This window comes from Limanda limanda, chromosome 13 (genome assembly GCF_963576545.1).
Source record: "Limanda limanda chromosome 13, fLimLim1.1, whole genome shotgun sequence".
Taxonomy (NCBI): Eukaryota; Metazoa; Chordata; class Actinopteri; order Pleuronectiformes; family Pleuronectidae; genus Limanda; species Limanda limanda.
The window spans coordinates 10,908,180-10,926,568 of NC_083648.1; the positions used below are offsets into that span (position 1 = coordinate 10,908,180).

Genomic DNA, 18,389 nt, shown 5'->3' on the forward strand with positions numbered 1-18,389 from the left:
ACTACTACAACTAGTACTTCTACTACTACTACTAATATTAATATTAATAATAATATTAATAATATTAATATTAATAATTATATGCAGTGCAATTACAAATTTAGACAAGTAAATAATAAAGATCTGCTTCAATATGTTATACAAACTTTGCTGACAATTTACACACCAACATTTATGTTAAAGTTTTAATATAGTATTTTTTCTTGTCAGTGAGTATTTCCATAGTGTAGTATCAATTTCAAACAGGTTAAAGATCTGAATGCCACTTGCAGCACTTCTTTATTTGTAAACACATACAAGGCCAACATGAACATTGCTAAGCAGTTAGATTATATCCACATATACCACTTTTTTCTTGAAATGTGCATAACTTCTTATAAAACGAGTAGAAATCCCCTCTGGGAGATGCTAAACCAAAAAGCACAGACATTTACTGCTGCTCTTGAACGCAACTCCCTTTCTCCCCGGGGCGCACGGCCCACTGTTGCCTGGCAACCATCGCCTAAGATTGACAGAAACTCCGGTTGATTCATTCGGAGAAAAAACTTTATTAACAAACAACTTTTTCCAAACCAGACTCAGAAGATGATCGAACACAAACCATGACAGACAGCAGACACCAGAGCGGTGGAGACTGAACTATTGGACAACACCAGTAAGTTGATAGACAGACTTTCACTTTCCGCCATGACAAAGACCCCCCCCCCCCTATCCCGAGCTCATTAATTAATCATCAGCCACGTTAATTAAACGTTAAGTTATCGTTTAGCTTAGAGATCCGGGGAAGAGTGAAGGTATTTACTACGTTAGCCAACTTTGTGCCAGGGAGTTTTGAGTGAGAGTGACGTTCTGATGACAGACGGTGATGGAGCTCAGATGATGTGGGTCAACGTGTCGGTGCTTTTCCACAGGCAGGTGATCAGATCTGGACTCGTCAATAGGAACATTAGCGAGGAAGCTGCAGCGATGCCCGACGTGGAACCGCTCAGATATCCATCCAGAGAAGGACGACCGAGCAAACAAGGTGAGGAAAGCTACTAGTTAGTTAAGGTTAAGTTTAACCGACTCAGCTATTGTTGTTAAGTGACTAGTGATGCTAGTCATAAATAAATCAACTTCATCCTCACACACCTCAGCTGTTAAACTTGATTCGTAGTGAGAAAGGATATATGTGATTTAATAGATATGACAAATTGACATTCTTAGTAAAAAACAAAAAGGTAATGAGAGATACATATTGGAATATATTCAACACAATATTCCCCTTGAAATAAATTTAATAATTATTATATCGAATCTATGAAACTTACTGTCTTCCCAATACATGTCTATGGATGGAAATATTTAATAAATTATATAAACAATCAATAATATGATTAAAAGTAACATAGTAAGTGTGTTTTAATTTCCCGATATTGCTGTGGCACAAATTGTCTCTCTTAACTGAAATACGATGAATATTTTTATTAACTTCAATATTTCTCTCAAATCATAGTGTTTCTCTCATTTTAAAGAGCCAGATAATAATAGATTGACCTGAGCTAATTCAAATTCGACCATAGTGACCAGGGCTGTATATCATATATAGTATAATTTTCATTAATTGCAATGTAACAAAAGTTGGGGAGAAGGTATTCTGGTTTTAATGTTCTACCTCAGATTTGTCAAATGTGTAGCAGTTTATCAAGTGTTAGTTATTCTCTGCTGATAAAGAAGAGTTTAAAACCACTTCCTTCAGTCAGGAGCTAAATTCAGTAGCTGAATCTTTTCACCATACAGCCTAGTCGGTCCTTGATTTTTTTTAAGGTACAAATGTGCACATAACAAACTGACCCCTCTACTTGCATTGTAATGATACTGAACCATGTTGAAGACATAACAGTGTAATCTATCACTGTAATGATGGCAGGCGATTGGCCATCACCCTCACATGGGCCTTCCTCTGTTGCTATAATACACCCTGGCATCATATCAAGCTAATTCAGCCCACCACTGACATATTCCCTTACCACTTTGCCACCCCACCTGGTTCTTTCTGTGTGTATTATTCATCTGAACTGCTCTGCAACAGATGGCCTTTATTTCTGGGCCCCCCCACCTCAGTTTTCTCTATTCTCTGCCCCTGCATTGGTCTGAGTCAGCTCACTCACTGGTCATTGGACTAATTAACAGAGAATAATGGTTCTGTGTGTCAACTCAGGTGGGAAGGCTTCAACTAGTTCCAAATAAAGACTTTGTGACCGACCCTTTCCTTCCTGATTAGACGATGTATATGTCTGCAGGTCCTTTACAGTTTTTGGTGGTAACTCCACTGGATTGTATTGACTTTTTATTCAATGCAGGTAAGGTGCATAGTAACTACCCAACAAATGTGATGCTGTGCATAAAAGCTGCCAGACCACACCAAATGTCACTGTCATATGTTCGGCAAGACAGGTATACAAATGTCTGCTGGTGCACACACACCACGTGTGATGGGTTGGTCCTCACCCTGCAAAGTTGAGTACAAGTGAAAAGAAGTTTGAACTTGGATCGGTCAGGTACAAGGAAACACCAATCAACCATGTCATTTGAGCAAATTTGAGTTCCTGCTCACACTTTTTAACAATCTACATTTTGGATATATACTTACAGGATCGTATTGCTGCCTCGCTGCAAAAAGAAAAAAAACAGATCAGTTTCACGTTATGATATGATAAATGAAGCCTAATCCTATACTATTCAGCACCAAGAGTGGTTCTCCTATGACAACAGGCTAGATAACTGCTAGTATTACTATTTGGCATTATCTTTTAGTGTATAAAACGGACACTATGTTTATTTAAACAGGATTTTTCAAAGAACAGAATTGTCTGTAACCCTGATGGTGATTGTTTCCTACCTTTTTATCTAATAGCGTTTATGCTAGTACATACTCTTAGTTGAAATAAGATACAGTATACTGAGATTAATGCCACTAACTAATTACAAAAATTAGTCCAGCTATCTGCACATTCATGTGTATATTGTAATACTGCACCACTGTTGTCTTTTACCCTTTTCCTCCGCCAGATGGCGTCCTTTCACCACTAAGAAATGTGCCCTTGGGTTTGTCTTGAGATGTTCAGTTTTGTTGTCCCTGCTCTTCCTCTGACGCCTCTAATACATTGCAGTCAATGCAAACTGAATCACAGAGACAGAAAATATCCAAAGAAAATCTCACAGCTAAACACATTGTCCTTAATACTTTTCAAAATAAAGTTAAAGAAGTATAGTGAGTCTGTTTTTTTTATGATTTGCTTTTCATTAATTAAAGGTTTGTTAAAGGTTATTTGCAATATATTTCAGGGGAATTGTGCCATTAGGTAAAGTCAAACTTCAAATACGGTTGTCGTTTCTTTGCTTCTCTTAAAGCTTTGTTTGTGTTCCTCAAGATCAAGCAGATCTTCAAGTCGTTTGCTCCGGTCGACGTCGCACTTGTGCTTTGCTCAACAGTCCCTCGCCATGTGTCAACAACGCTATTTACCATATGCAAGAGCTGAGGATGGCTGTGGACAATTGGTGTCAGCAGGTAAACTGATGTCAGATGCGATCAAAACCAAACATCCTGATAAGAGTAAAAATCTATGCTTTTGTTCTTGTGTTGAAAATGTCCGCCGCAGATCGACCAGGACAAGCATCAATACAGCAAAACTTCAAGGTGAGGTTTTGGAAGGTTTTCATTTCCTGTCAGTTGTTTATTTAAAAAAGAACATAAGTATTACTGCTTTTTAACAGATTTCAACGGAGAGACTCGGGCACCGAATCGATGATGTCTACAGAGTTGTTCGTCGAAGGTGTCGCGATTATGGCAAGAGGTGAATACATTTATTGTTTTGATTCTGACATAGAGAAGCACACACTGGTCCTAGTATCCATGCAGACAAAAGAGCAGCACATACTGGGAGGTAGACGGTGGAATAGTTTGGACGACGTTTCATTGCCTGTAGCGTTATTGGTTACATCACTGACAATAATGGAGTCACAGCTACTGGTTCACACCTTTCGTGTCAATAATTACAAATTATTATTATTATATGCTGCCCAGTTTTCAATTATGTGAATGAAATTCAGTGGATGAGGTTTCTGTTTACCTGCACTTGGTCAATTTATGTTAGCATAGCTTTGAAAAACAGTTAATTGAATAGAATGCAACCATATAATGAAATACGGTGTAAAGTTTGCCCCCCTCTAGAAAGTTCTCCATTATCGCCACTATTGAAGAACATAAATGACGTCCTTGGAGAGGTGGTGGGTCTGATTGAGCGGCTGGAGGCTGATCGGCAGTCCACAGAGGAAGCTCTCCACAAAGAGAAGAGGAGAAAGAGATACCTGGAGAGCAAGGTTGAGAGGGTTTCACTGGGGAAGCAACAAGAGCATTCCTCCGTCGTCCAAAAAGGTTTGTAAAGATAAGCTGGTTTGTCATCTCCTCCGGGACCGGTTCCTTATGAAGTGTTGTGATCTTGTTCTCCTGCACCTCCAAACCTCACCATTACTCCACTAATGCTTTTCTAGAGCACGAGGCTTGCAACAGAGACATCAGTGAACTGAAGTGGCAGCTCAAATTGGAAAAAGAGAAGCTGGACAAGCTCCAAGAGAAACTATCAGACACAGAGGTGTTGAACCAGCATTTACACAAGGACATCAACTTTGCCCAAAAACAAACACCCGTTGTGAAAGAGAACCTGGACCTCCAGAGAACCGCTATTAATCAAATCAACACTGCACAAGCAAAGGTAGATTCTAATTTGATTTATTCTGCTGCCATGTTGATAAAAGCTGGTAACCTGTGATTGTAGGGATGTGATCAACAGCTTTTTTTGAGAAGCAGCTAAATTATAATCGCGCTTATGCCAAAATGTGATGGTTAATATTTACTATAATAGTCCGATTGTTTGAAACTGCACAATGCATTTGTTTGGCTTTTATTCTCTTTTACAACCAAACACAACAAGGTTGCCTTAGTACAGTGCCTGTATTTTTCTAAGTTTTTTCAGATTTCAACTGTACAGTCGCTTCATACACACTCGTTTCTCCCTCACACACTTCCTCTATCTCACTCACCCACTCGCTGCTTTTTAACTCTTTTTCTTGGCACCAGGGATTGTAATAGTTTGTTGGTTTGTTCATCCATTGTCCATCCAAAGTCTGGCGTAAAATCTGTATTTTAACAATTGACTGGACCGACATTAAATTTGGTTCAGACGTTCACCGTCCCCAGACAATGAGTCCTAATAACTTTGTCTTTTCTTTTAGCTTTTCTTCTTTTTAAATTCTTTAATTTATCACAGGATGAATTCAAATTTGATGACATGACCTCAGCTGTATTTTGAGCTTAATGTTAACATGAAAATATTGTATTCTGTGTAAGTTTATTAGTAGAGAGAAGAAACAGAGGGATCAGTATGACACTGCTAAATTTTAACCAGAAATTTTGCATTTTCATTCTTTCTAAATCCTAAAAATCAGCCTAACTTAAGTCCAGGGTAAATTGTGAACCTTGGGCTAAGAGACAATATAAAAACCCTTTAGTATATAACCTCTGTATTGGCTTGAGGGAGTGAACAGCTACAGGTATGGGATTGAGTATGAAGTGTCAGCAGAGTTATTTTTTTTATAACAGAACATTTAGGAATTTGTTCATTACCTCTTACTCTTTTATATTTTCAGGCTGATGAGGTAAACTCAAAAACACAAAGTGATCTCCTGATGGTCCAGGAGGAGTTTAAAAAGATGGAACTGGAAGCCAACAATGAGAAAATATCATTGGACCATATCGTGTTGACGATGGAGACTCAGCTGGCTAACACATTGTGAGTCTCGTCTGAACTGTAGTAGAGTAAAAGACAAGTTTACTATTAAAGTAGTACAGTTGAGAAGACAGGGGAAATCTTTCTTCAGATCTTATTCAGCATCATCAGTGGCAGTGTTAAGGACTGGTCGGCAGAGGTCTGAATAAGACAGTTTAATCAGCATTCTGAATCAGTGCACAAGCGTATATTATTAAAATATAAATATATATTAAATTGATTGTATCCATAGAAACCTGGACATTTGTTAAGAAGCCTACACAAAGGTGTAGGTGTCCTGATACCCAAAATAATGGATTTCGAATTGTTTTAACAGTAATATTTTAAATGTGTTATGTGATTAATGTGATAAATCCATATAAAATTATGTTACAAAACTAAAAGCTCATCATAATAAAGTAAATACAAAATAAAAAATCCTTTACTTTTACAGGTGTGCATGATGTGCTGTAAAATATGTTTTTACATGATTTGATGTACCGTGTTGGTTGTGGTATCATCAATATCATTGGTAAAACATTATAGCAATGCATTGTGGGTCAACGTGTGATTCTTAGTATTCAACCAACAGTTAAATAACTAAAGACAAATGGTTTTTCTATCCAGGGAAGATTTAAACCAGATGACGACGCTTGAGAAAAGTCTCTGTGCTGAGATCGAGGTTGCTGAAAAGACAGTTGCTCTTACAGAAGACAAGTGTGCAGCCATGAAGCAACGCATCCCTGAGATGATGGAGCTGGAGAAAACTGAGGAAGACCGGGTAACTTATACCGGCCATATTTACATTTTTACAATTTTCAGAAATGCAGCTTTTATCATGATGTAAAAGTTGTCAAAAATCAATTTTTTCCATTGTCATATTACAGATTTCACAATTAAAAAGTCAAATTGAGGATGAAAGGCAAGAGAACAAGAAATTACAAGAGAAAGTAATGGCATTGCAAGAGGATATCGAGAGATCTGTAAGTATCGTCACAGCAGCATTCAAAAGTCCCCCCCCCCCTCCCCCTATAACGCCAGTGCTGCTTCTGCTACTTTCCTTATGTGTTTCTTGAGAGTTCATTGAGTAGAGCGAAGCATGCGACCACCGACGTTGAGATTGGACTGTCACTGGAGCCATGCATGCTAATAATGTTTGAATCTATGGCACAGCAAGGTGTTTTGGGTAAGTGCATCCACTCAGTGGTGTACTGTATGTTATATTGTCCACAGAAACTTAATGGGGAAGAAGAGGTTTCCTGCATAGAAGAGCAGTTCCATTCCAAACGTAATGCTCTCGCAGCGCTCTGTAAAGAAAACATGGAGTGTGAGCAGAATGTTGAAGACTACAAGAGGAACATTTCGGAGAGGTACGTTGTTAAGACCGGAACCGGTGGAGGAACATGCAGCATCTTTCATCTGATATCACTACAGCTGAGGGCCACGTGTTTGTTCACCATTACTTTACTGGGGGATTTTTTCTCAGTGAGAAAGCAGTGAAGCACCTGCGCTCGCAGAGAGAGCAGATGCTCCAGAAAACCCTTGACAATGATGAGCGGCGGGAAAAGGCCAAGGAGGAGGTGACCCGAGTTGTCGCCCGGCACAGCGTCACCAAGACTAAGCTGAACGAGCAGGAGCACCTCACCTTCGTGGAAGAGCAGAGGGCCAGGGTCAGTGACAACATGTGTACATGTTCTGTGTTCACGGCACGAGTCACCGTCTGTATGGAAATGTGAGATTCTAGCTGCTTGTTACTCCGTGGCCTTTGTGTGCTCCACAGACAGAGATAGAAAACCTGAAGGAAGATCTGACAGGTCGGATAACTGTCCTGGAACTGCTGCAGGTGAATTCACCAGCCGCTTCACAGCCTTCACCATGAGGGAAAAAGTCCAGACAAAGTAGATCTTAGTGGATTTAACTAGATTTCTGCAAACGTATTCAGTTTTAAGCTTATAGTTACAGTATGGAAGCATCATACAGTGTGCATGTTAGAGCACATGTACTGTACACAATATGTATGAGACAGTATCATTAAATGCAGAATCTTTTATCTTTCGTAAAGGTTGTTTAAATGCATAGATGGATTCAATTGCATATTATTTCCTCTTCTGGTTTTCAGCTCCAGTTCATGTTATTATTAAATAGGGATGATGACATTCTGCCTTGTATTTTTCTTTTGCATCAGGGTCAGTGTGCAGACGTCAGGGAGGCGATACAACGACAGACAAGGAGCTCAGAGCTAACCAACCAAAAACTTCACAACGATTTACAGGAAGCATCTTCAACAACAAAAGCACTAGAGACAAAAGTTGAGGTACTAATAATAATTCGTCTTAGTCCGAAGACAATTTTTTTGACTTTTAAAAAAAAGACTAAAAGCAACTATTTCTAAACTATTTAATGCGATTTCGTTCATTTTGGTTTTGTTAAGAAAATCAAAAAGGTGACAGAACATTTTGAGAAGATTCAGTACGAGCACAGGAATACGTTACTGGACCTTGAGAGGGAGAAGAAACTCAGAGTTGACCTCTTGAAAGCCGCCCAGGTAAGAACAGTCCAACTAATGATTTCATAAATCAGTTCCTCTGAAGTCAGGTTCATTCAGTAGAGCTCATTGAGCACCAAGCAACTCACAGCTATTCATCACGTAAATTTTTGTTCATTGTTGAACAAAATAATCTCTTGCTCAAAGGAGTTTTAAAGCTAATGCTGCTCTTTTCTTTACAGGATTTACACTCTGCAACTGTAAAGAGATGTGACGACACCCAGCTGAGGATCAGTGACCTCACGAAGAAGTGCGAAGAATACCAGGAATCTTCGGATGAATTGGAAAAAATCGTTGCGAGCGTGCCAGAAGTCCTCGAGGAACTCCAGTAAGAGGAAACACTCCAGAACAATTGTTTAGATTAAGGAAATGATCGCAATAATGGGAAAACGCTGTGTTTTTAAATGTGATGGCGATACAAACACTTTTGAAGACAGGAATAAACACTGTACTTAAATAAATAACGGAGCTTTTCTCTCAAATATTTTAGTATTTCTTTGATGCTATTTTTTTCGGGAACCTGGATGTTTCTTAAATACAAGTGTCATCTAAAGTATAACAATAATAATAAAAACGATAATTTTAGAGGCATAATATTCCTCTTTGTGTTTGATTTCTCCTTCCAGAAGTGTGTTTGATGCGGTGGATTTCAGAAACAAATCAGCTGCTCTTATAATGAGCACCTTGCAGTCTGATATTAATAACTGCCAACGACAAACACAGCGATCCATGCAGACACAAAGCGCTCACGTTACAGCGAGGAGAAGGGAAATGGAAGAAACCAAGGTAACACCCGAAAAAATGTTTGTCTCTATAACTCTCTGGAACACACACGCCTTCTTTTTTTGTGTCATATACTGTGAAGCTGTAAAACACATCTCGTTGTTTATTTGTTTGTGGATTAGTGTCAGCACATTGCGTGTCACAATACTTCTCTTAAGATGCAGAGAGAAAAGAGCTGTGTGCAATTAAAATTACAAGCCATGGCCATCTTGTTTAAGTGCTTTTCCCACAAATGACAACTCACTGTTGTTATAGTCTTTTGTCTGGACGAATTTGATGATGCGTGTCGCGGTGAGAAGCTTTGCCTATTTTGTTACCTGTGGGCCGACACTTTCAAACGGCAATTTCCAGCGCACGCACACGGCTCCCAATATCAAATAAGCATATAATCAGGACTTTCCTGTATTGATGTCAAAAACGGGCTCTTGTGTTATAAAAAAAAACGTGTGTGAGAGTACTGTGCACAAAATGGCCTGTGTTTGAACACTCCTTTGTAAGAGAAACCCCTGTTTATTGTAGGTTTTCATCTGCAGGATTATCAGCCCCAGCCAGAGCCTCTTTGCTGATGGGGGTTTCACATGGCTTATCTAATGTGAAATCGCCATGTGGTATATAGTTTCATTAAACGGTGATCAAGAATGCATTAGTTCAAAACAAGAAAAGGCAATGGAGCTTAAGCCGCCATGCATCCAAGTGCAGCAACTTTAAAGAAGTTGTTGGTGTGAGACAGTTTAAGAATTAGAAGTCTTCCTCATAGACAACTCCCATTAGCCAGATAAAAATTAGCCATGCAAAAAAGGGGTTTAGTCTTTTCACTTGATGAAATAAGATGATACAACAACAATGCGCCGCAGCAAATACAAAGATCACAGTCAATCCAAAGTTTCTAAAGGAAATTGGTCGCTGTAACCGTCGGGACTGATATAAAGATACACAAAATGTGTAAATTAGCATAACATAATAAGCAGTGTGCATTCGGAAATCACGGGCCATGAAGCAGAATCTCCAATATGAGATTTACTGTAAACAAGCTGACCCCAATAAGCTCCTGTTGGATGCAGCCCCCCCCTTTAAAACACAAACAGATACAGGTTCATAGAATTAACAGCCTGGTGTATTAAATACAACCTGCTGATGGTTAATTTTAAAGACACAAATACACGGTATATCGAAGTGGAGTGGTCAGCTCTATTAAAACCATGCAAATCTGAGAGGACTTTCATACACGCATCTGTTTTTTGGATTTGATCGGGGCCTTGTCGCTCGGTGAGGACAAAGTAAACAACGCAGAATGCAGACGCAATCAGTTTCTTATGGGCAATGAAGTGTAATTTGTTCCATTTACACTTCACAACAGCGTCAGATGGGCTTTGTCAGTGCTGCATGGAGTAATTAAACCTGAAATCAATAGCAGGCATTTGTCATGTTTACAGCCCCTCTTTCTGCTGGGTTAAACTCATCACTTTAGTGCTGTTCTGTTTTACTGCAGAGACACACTTCATTATGTCTGCAGGTAGTGTTGGAGATATTCACCAATCACACATCCAGTGCTCGGGAAACAAGGATCAAATGAAAAGGCGGACATGCAGAGAGAGACACATGCTCACTGTGATTTACTTGCTTGAATTACCAGAGAGAAGAGTCCATTGTTTTATGTCTGGTATTTACATTGCGTTAATTAACAGCACGGATACAGAGTGCATGTATTATGTTGTGTGCACACATTGCAGATCAGTGTTAAACTAATGTTTCCTCTAAATGGCCTGTGTAACTGTACAGTATGGACAGGGCTGTACAGTATATTGACTATCCAGTTCATTTTGATGTGTAAAAACTCTTCTTTTTGTGTCACGACAACATTAACTTGTGTGATCACCCATTATTTTTTCGAGGTGAACTGTACCTCCTGCCAGTGAATCTGTGGTCTCTGTATTTAAAGATGGACGACATGATTTCTCTCCAAAAGTGAAACCAAAGCCTCTCTATTCCCCTCTGGTGGCTGGCTGCAGTATAGGTCGTAAACCCTGCCTCCTCCACGTTAATGGACAGGACCTGGAACGAATTAAAAAGTCAAAGTACACGTTTTCCCCAAAGATGGTTTCTATCATTATACCGTAGCTGGTTCTTATCACACTAATGTCTATCCAAGTGTTCATTTCCCCATTTTTATTAGATGCTATAAAAAACGGGGTGAAACGTCACGGTTGGCAAATGAAAATAACTCTTGATTTGTCGAGTGCATGAATCGGTGGGACCCGGCTACTGCGGCTCATTCCCCACCATCGCCACGGTGCAGACACTGGATCCAAATGCACAAGATGGCAGCATTCGTATTGGGGATAATATGGCTTCATTTCTAGATAGTGAGAGGAAGGAACATTGTTAAAATAGTCATAATACTAACACAACACAATTAGTGAACGTTGTAAAATTTAATTGACAGTGTAAAAGAACCCTGGTTCCAGGCCTTGTACCTTTTTAGTAAATTATTGACATTGAATGATGCACCAGTCAGATGCACCGGATCATTATCATTAAGTGACTGATGCTCATTACAGTAAATATAGCGTCTTTGTTAGTGTCAATATAGAACTCAAGCTCTCAGTGCCACAGTGATCTATGCAGTGAAGGTACAAAGTGTCAGAACAGAAAGCAGGTATCAGATTGGTGCCCGGGGCAACACTCGACCTCGTGCCTGCTTGTGTCTTTGTGGTTATTTTAAGGCTATTATTCAAAATATTGTTTACCTTTAGTGTTTGACTTTCAACCTTTTGTTTTGTTGTCACGTGTGTGTGTGTGTGTGTGTGTGTGTAGGAAGCACTAAAAGCTGCACTGGAGGAGAACCAGCAGCTGGCAAGTGAGTATGAGGGTCTGAAGAAGATCCTCATGGAGGCCAGACACGAGGAAGTGTCAGCACTGAGCAAGAAGAACCATGAACACAGATCTTTACATTATTACACACAGGTAATGTTTATTTAACCTTTCGCTATATTTAGATTATTTTGCCCCTCTTTAAATAACTAATGATTTCACATATCTGCTGGTGAACCTCTGCTGTGTTTCCTCATGTTATTCTTCCGAGCACTAGATAAGTCTTCTTTGCATGGTCAGTAATTTGAAGAAGGTTTCAGCTTGGGAACCAGTGAGGAGGTTACTGCAGCAATCTAATAATGATTAGATAACTTGAGTGGAGGAGGATGATGGATGTGACATAATGTAATGATAACTATTTTGCCACCAAGGGGAGTACAGCAAGAGGTTGATGGTACATGCACATGCTATAACTTGTGGTTTTTCCTGATTACACTTTTCTTATGAGGTGTTCTGAGGGGAGACGTGTCATTGTCATCTTGTTACAAAGTGTGCTTACCCCAGGAAGTGGTGAAGGATCAGAGGGAAACACGGATGAAGCTCAGACAATGAACGTGTCTTAAATGCTAATATAGCATCGCAGGTCTTGACTAGTTGAGGGAGACAACTCGGCAGCATGTCACAGTTTTACTCTTTATAGTCTTTGACAGTATTTTACTGGAATAGAATTACACATGACAACCATAACACCAAGAAGAAGGCACGCTGCTCCTGCGATGAAAAATACATATTATTTATTCCAAGAAATTACTAATACCTTTACTTGAGCAATTCCTCATCTAACTGCATGAATGTTATCAAGTGAAAAATGCATGCAAAAATAAAATCCTGTGGACAGGATTTTCCACGCTCATGATCAAAGCCTGATTTTCTTTTACTCTGGATTCAGCCTTCACCATTTTTGTTTGTTTCGACTCTACACTTCTCCGGCAGCAGCAGCAGCCTCTCGGCAAGTGTTTCATGCCTAAATTTAGTTTTTTTATAACAAGCTTATAATCAACAATGTTTCTGAAATGTAGAAGCAGGCCTATTACATTTAATCTGATTTATACAGGAACACTCAAGCACTCGTCTTTCCAATTATCCTTATAATGTTTGCATATATGTGTCCCAGTTAGCGCGCACATTACACAATGTGATCGTCTTCAACAATTTAGTCTTAACGTTGTCAGGATCATTTGAGGAGAACAGAGCAGTGGTGCATGTGTGTGAGCTGCCTCAAACCAGTCATTTCTGTCAGGTGTCTAATCTCTTTTATTATATTCAACTAAGGGACACAATCTTTTTAGGATCCTTAAATTATCATCATGAGAGCAGGGATCTTAAAACAACCTCCAGCATGATTTCAAGACACTTTATGACCCAAAATGCCTAAGAAATAAAGTACAGACATGCAAAAAAAGATGTTTGTCACAATAAAATGCAGGATTACATGTCCTAATATCATGCTTATTTGTACTAAGTGTTTAGATGGAAGGAATCAAATATTGTGATTTGGACTTTTCCTAACTGTAGTAGTTACGTAGCCTGTATGTTAAGGTTCAGGTTATATTTCTGCTTCAGATGTTGAAATGATTCACTTTCTAAAAGTTGTCACATGGTAACAGTGTCAGTTCTTATAACTGAATATTAGTTAGTTGTGAAATGTAACAAAGTACATTTGCTCAGGCCCCTGGTGTACTAGTACTGTACTTGTACTTTTAGGGATTTTGTCATTTTTATGCTTCTGCATTAATCCAATTATTGGTTGGCCTAGTTAATTGCTATTCTACAGACAGAGAATATACACATAACAGACATGAGCTTATAATATATAATATATTGGATCAGATTAAACTGCTTAGCAGGGAGAAAAAGTAAAATTCTACCTTCACATTAAGGTATCAATAATAATAATAGCAATTGTCCAACAGCATAATACACAATATACTTGAACTTTAATAAAATATGTTGATACTTTGAAATACTTGAAATGTATTCTATATTTATGACTATTGTCCACCAGGAAAGTTGTGACTCTAACAGTAAGTATTAGGCACATAAATGTACTTGTTAGTCATACTCCATGATAACAGGTGGGAAAAGCTTAAACATATTACTTTGAAATATATATACATTATAGTTTACAGCTTTAATAGACCTGTATTTCAGATACAAATAGTTGTCTTCATCCACAACAACCTACAAATCCTTTTATTGTTTGTTGTATTAGTGTAATGTCCTATTTATTCATTATCTGATGAGCTCATGAATTCATCTAAATTCAACAAGTATAAATCAAATATGCAAAATCCTCCCTTTGTCAAAGAAAAAAAAAAGCCTGATTAATTAGCATGTGATAGCACTTGCCAGTACGCAGCTCTTATAAACATCCCCTTGAATCTACTGTACATGTAAGCATTGCTTTGTTTATGTGGAGGCTTTCAGCTCTTAGCTTCTAACAGGGTACACCATAAAGTGCATTCTTGTTATTGTCTTTCCTTCAGGAGCTGATGACTGAGCTAATTCGCTTTAGTTTTCAATGCACTGGGGAACACATTGCCAAGCAATGATAAGCTTTGTAGGAAGAGTGGAGAGATGGAGGGGGAAGAAAAGCAACGGCATCTATCAGAATTTAAACCTCTTTGCTTGAAACTGTGTTCAAATAATAAAGCAAGCAGCATGTCTTTCCAAGAGACTAGGAATAATTTCTGGTTTCAGTGGGGGGTTCATGACTCTGTGTGTATGTGTAAAATATGTCTTGAGGGGATTGGTATAAAGTTAAACTGGGTGAAGTAGAAATATTTTACTCATCAGCTTTGCAGTCACAGAGTTTGCCTCGGCTAGAACAAAACTGCTGAAGCATTTAGAGAAAATTAACCCCCCATCCTGGCAGCCAGATGTGACTGGATTCTGATGAGTGCACACGAGTGGGCAGAGAAACCAAGAGACTGTGAAATTCCTGTCAGGCCCGTGTACTGCAGAATGGGCTATTGACTGCTTTCTCTATTCCCCTCCATCATTCTTCTTGAACACTGCCATTAATTTCCTCTCCTGCCTTACCAATTCCTTTTCTCTGCCTTCTCTCCCCCTAGCTCTCTTTGTTGCAGAAGAGGATGCACAAAGCTCTGGTGAAATACTTCAAACAACGCAGCCTCTACAGCCAGGCTGAACTGGACCGGTGCCAGGCGCTCTCTCAAGAGACCAACCAGAAAATAAAAACAGCCCAGGTATTTCTACATATACATGTAAAACAGGCAGGAAGGCTTCACAACGTGTCACCATTCATTTACAAGACCAGTCCCTCTCTTCAACTTTCACCCTGGTCTCTTACTACAGTAACTTCTCGTTATAACTGCTATTGTTTCAACCTACTCCATTGCCTTGTGTCTTCTTCACAAAGCTAAGGGCAGCCAGGCAAACCGCCACAGAGGATCCACGCCTCCCTGCGATGGTGGAGTTAAAGATGCCACTCTTACATTACAGACTATACATTCACTCATGAGATCACAGACTGATGTGATGGATGATGTGTCTTGGAGAGGGCCCATGCAGTGACCCCATGTGTGGGGTTGGCTCTGCCTCTCTGGATGTCTCTATATACACAACACATTGTGTTTGGTCACATCGCATTAACATCGGAGCCTGTTTGCTGTTTAGCGAGGGCACTTTTTGACTCGTGAGTGCGATGCAAATGGTGGATGTCTGTATTACAGCTCCGTTTCTTGCTTGTGAATAACCTTCCGTCCGCCTTGCACACGAGCAGCAGCGTCTCCTGCAAGGTTGAGAAGTAAGGATCTTCAATTAGAGGATAATCGGTGTCTAATCTGTGCTGTGACGTGAGATGAGGTCAAAGCGGACGGAGGGACAGTGATGAATCTTTATGAAATGTTCTGTCCAGCATTACAGCAGAGCCAGGCGGCGTGCAGTCATACTATGGATCACTTTATCCCTTAAGTACAGGGCATCGCAAACCTGTGGCTAGCCGTGTCCGTCAGTTATCTTGGTGTAATATTCCAATCTTGTTTTTTGGGGGGTAAATTAAACCTTAGAATTATAATTCATCTCCATTTATCAGATATGCTGGAGGTTAAATGTGCTAAAATCTGATTGGAGGTTTTCCAGGGTGAACCTAGTGCAAGGGCTATTAAGTGGCCCACATCTCAGCTCCTCTTCCTCTGGCTGCTGACATGGGTTTTTGATAGGTCTGGTCCAGACATTACAGGGAGCAGCCATGTCTCAGCAGCCCAGCCTCGAAAGGCCCCAGCAGATCACGGCTCAAGGCAGGGAGGAGTGGGGCACAGGGGGAGGAGCTATCACAGAGCTGCAGAGTGTGAAGGACAAAAGAGCTGGTGTATTCAAGCGCACCGCACCGTCACCCGTCACAGCTCAGCACAGGGCCCATCAGAGCAGGCAGCATTCACTTTAAACAGGCTCCTCATGAGCAGCCCGGCTCAGGGTCTACACACACGGAGAAGAAAAACCTTTATGAGTAAAAAAGGGAAAAATTTATGAGTTTATGAGCACGCATAAACACGCAATCTGCATGATTGCCTAAATATTAAGACCTTGAATGTGATCCATAAAGAAATGCACTGCCCCTGAGAGTGCACTTGGTCTTTTGAGTCGGACAGAAGTTCACACGGAGATGCAGACGGCGAATATCATGCAAGGATTATCAGGATCAGGTGCCAGTTTATTAGAAAGAAATGTAGAAATGTATAGAAACGATACCAGTTGTTACTGGAGTTAAACCAGGGTGAATCCTGATGAGGCCTGTGCTAATCCATCATGTCCACTTAACCCCACAAGCAGAACACAAGAGAGGTCAGGTTAGCGCTTTCACGGCTAAGGCGTGCTCGAATCAGAAGCCAAATGGCAGTTTGCTCAAAAGTATCTTTAGGGGAGGAAGGCCTGGGGAACCCTCGGCTGGGTGGGTGGTAGTGGGTGGGGGGTGGGGGGGGCGGGAGTGGGAGTGGGGGGGCGGCGGGCTGTCATCCCGTTACACTCCTGCCAGAACTGGCAGTTCAGCTTTGTGTTCTGCGAGTTTACACTAGGGATGGCATAATTGACAATGGCTAACAGCAGAGAGCAGTGCAGAGCCTTGTTGAATGGCCAGTAATGATTGGAGCAGACGCCCACTGCCCCAGTCCCGGGGGACAGTAATCCAAGATCCTGTTTCTGATATAATTGTTAGTCAGAGAATTTCTGCATGGCTAGTCCGGTTCAGATTCCCAAGCTGGTTGACAGTGCCAGGCAGTTTAATAGAAAAACTGGATGCTGAGGTTTTTAAAACAGAAGAGCACTGAACCTGGACATGGTTCACCAGGAGCCTCTGGTTCTCCTTCCACACAAAAATAAGAACAAGATGGTACTTTAGCTCTCACAATTGTTGGATGCACATGGACCCGGTGTTATTGCCACTTAACAAAAGCTACATTTTCTTAATTAGTCTCTTTTCGTTTGTGTTTATCCCCTTTTTCAAACAGGAGGGGTTGTCAGGAGAAATTCAGCTCATCGCTGCCTTCCTGAAATCCCTGACAGACGACTCTACTTCCACCGATGATGATGCCGGGGTGAACAAACACGCTGGTCCAGATGCCGCCAGATCGAATGAGTAGATGCCTTCAGTTCAAACAGCGGTGTAATTGGACATTCACCTGTACCAGACAACTTACTTACCCTAGCACGCTTCACTATTCCCCCCCTCTTTACTTGCAGCGAATCCATAACAATGAAACAGGTGACTTTCATGCTGCTGTCAGGACTGATCTAATTTTAGCTGGGTGAATGATTGCAATTGGCTTTGCCTCATCAGATAATTAATCTATGTCACCATTAATTGGAAAAGAGAATAATTACAGGCAGTGTTGACAGAAATTCTACGCTCCTCCAGATTCCGAGATCTAATTACAACTAGTGAAACCCTGTGACCTTAACTAGCACTTAGTACACCTTGACCACCTTGACCATGCCCAGGAAGACCACCCTCTCCAGAAAGACCCCCGTTTCTGTAATCGCACCGCGCGCTCCTCGGCTCCCTTCACACTCCCCACTCTCCGAAAGCTGTCTCCCTCAATCACTTTTCAATATTCAATCTTAATTTTGTGGAAGTTTAGCATTTTCAATGAGCTGGAGATGAATGATTAATGAATAAATTTAAATGCTTCATTTTGTCCATGGATCATTAGTTAAGTCCTTTGTGGGAAGGACCTGAGAAAGGAGTGAAAATTATTGAGACATTAGCCTGAAGCAATCCAGGGGTAAATAGTGTGCACAAAAGGATGTTGTGTGTGCACTATCCACTGGCTTTTCTAAAGAACCCTGGGGAAACACTGTTTTCAATTTGGAATCTTAACTGAATCACATTTAGTACTTGTAGAAAATTGATTTTTGTCTCATCA

The 18,389-nt window shown here is 40.3% G+C and overlaps 1 protein-coding gene across 1 annotated transcript; it reads left to right on the forward strand.

The window, feature by feature from the left end:
* Nucleotides 1-966: 966 nt before the first annotated feature.
* LOC133018292 (coiled-coil domain-containing protein 178) lies at nt 967-17,551 on the forward strand. The gene is given in 21 exon segments (XM_061084613.1): nt 967-1,024; nt 3,414-3,556; nt 3,627-3,679; nt 3,757-3,836; nt 4,214-4,417; nt 4,534-4,754; nt 5,689-5,831; nt 6,435-6,588; nt 6,695-6,790; nt 7,041-7,177; nt 7,294-7,477; nt 7,588-7,650; nt 7,993-8,121; nt 8,239-8,352; nt 8,535-8,680; nt 8,979-9,138; nt 11,950-12,099; nt 15,081-15,215; nt 16,191-16,239; nt 16,242-16,268; nt 17,475-17,551. Coding segments are annotated over 21 exon segments (2,523 nt in total).
* Nucleotides 17,552-18,389: the final 838 nt, after the last annotated feature.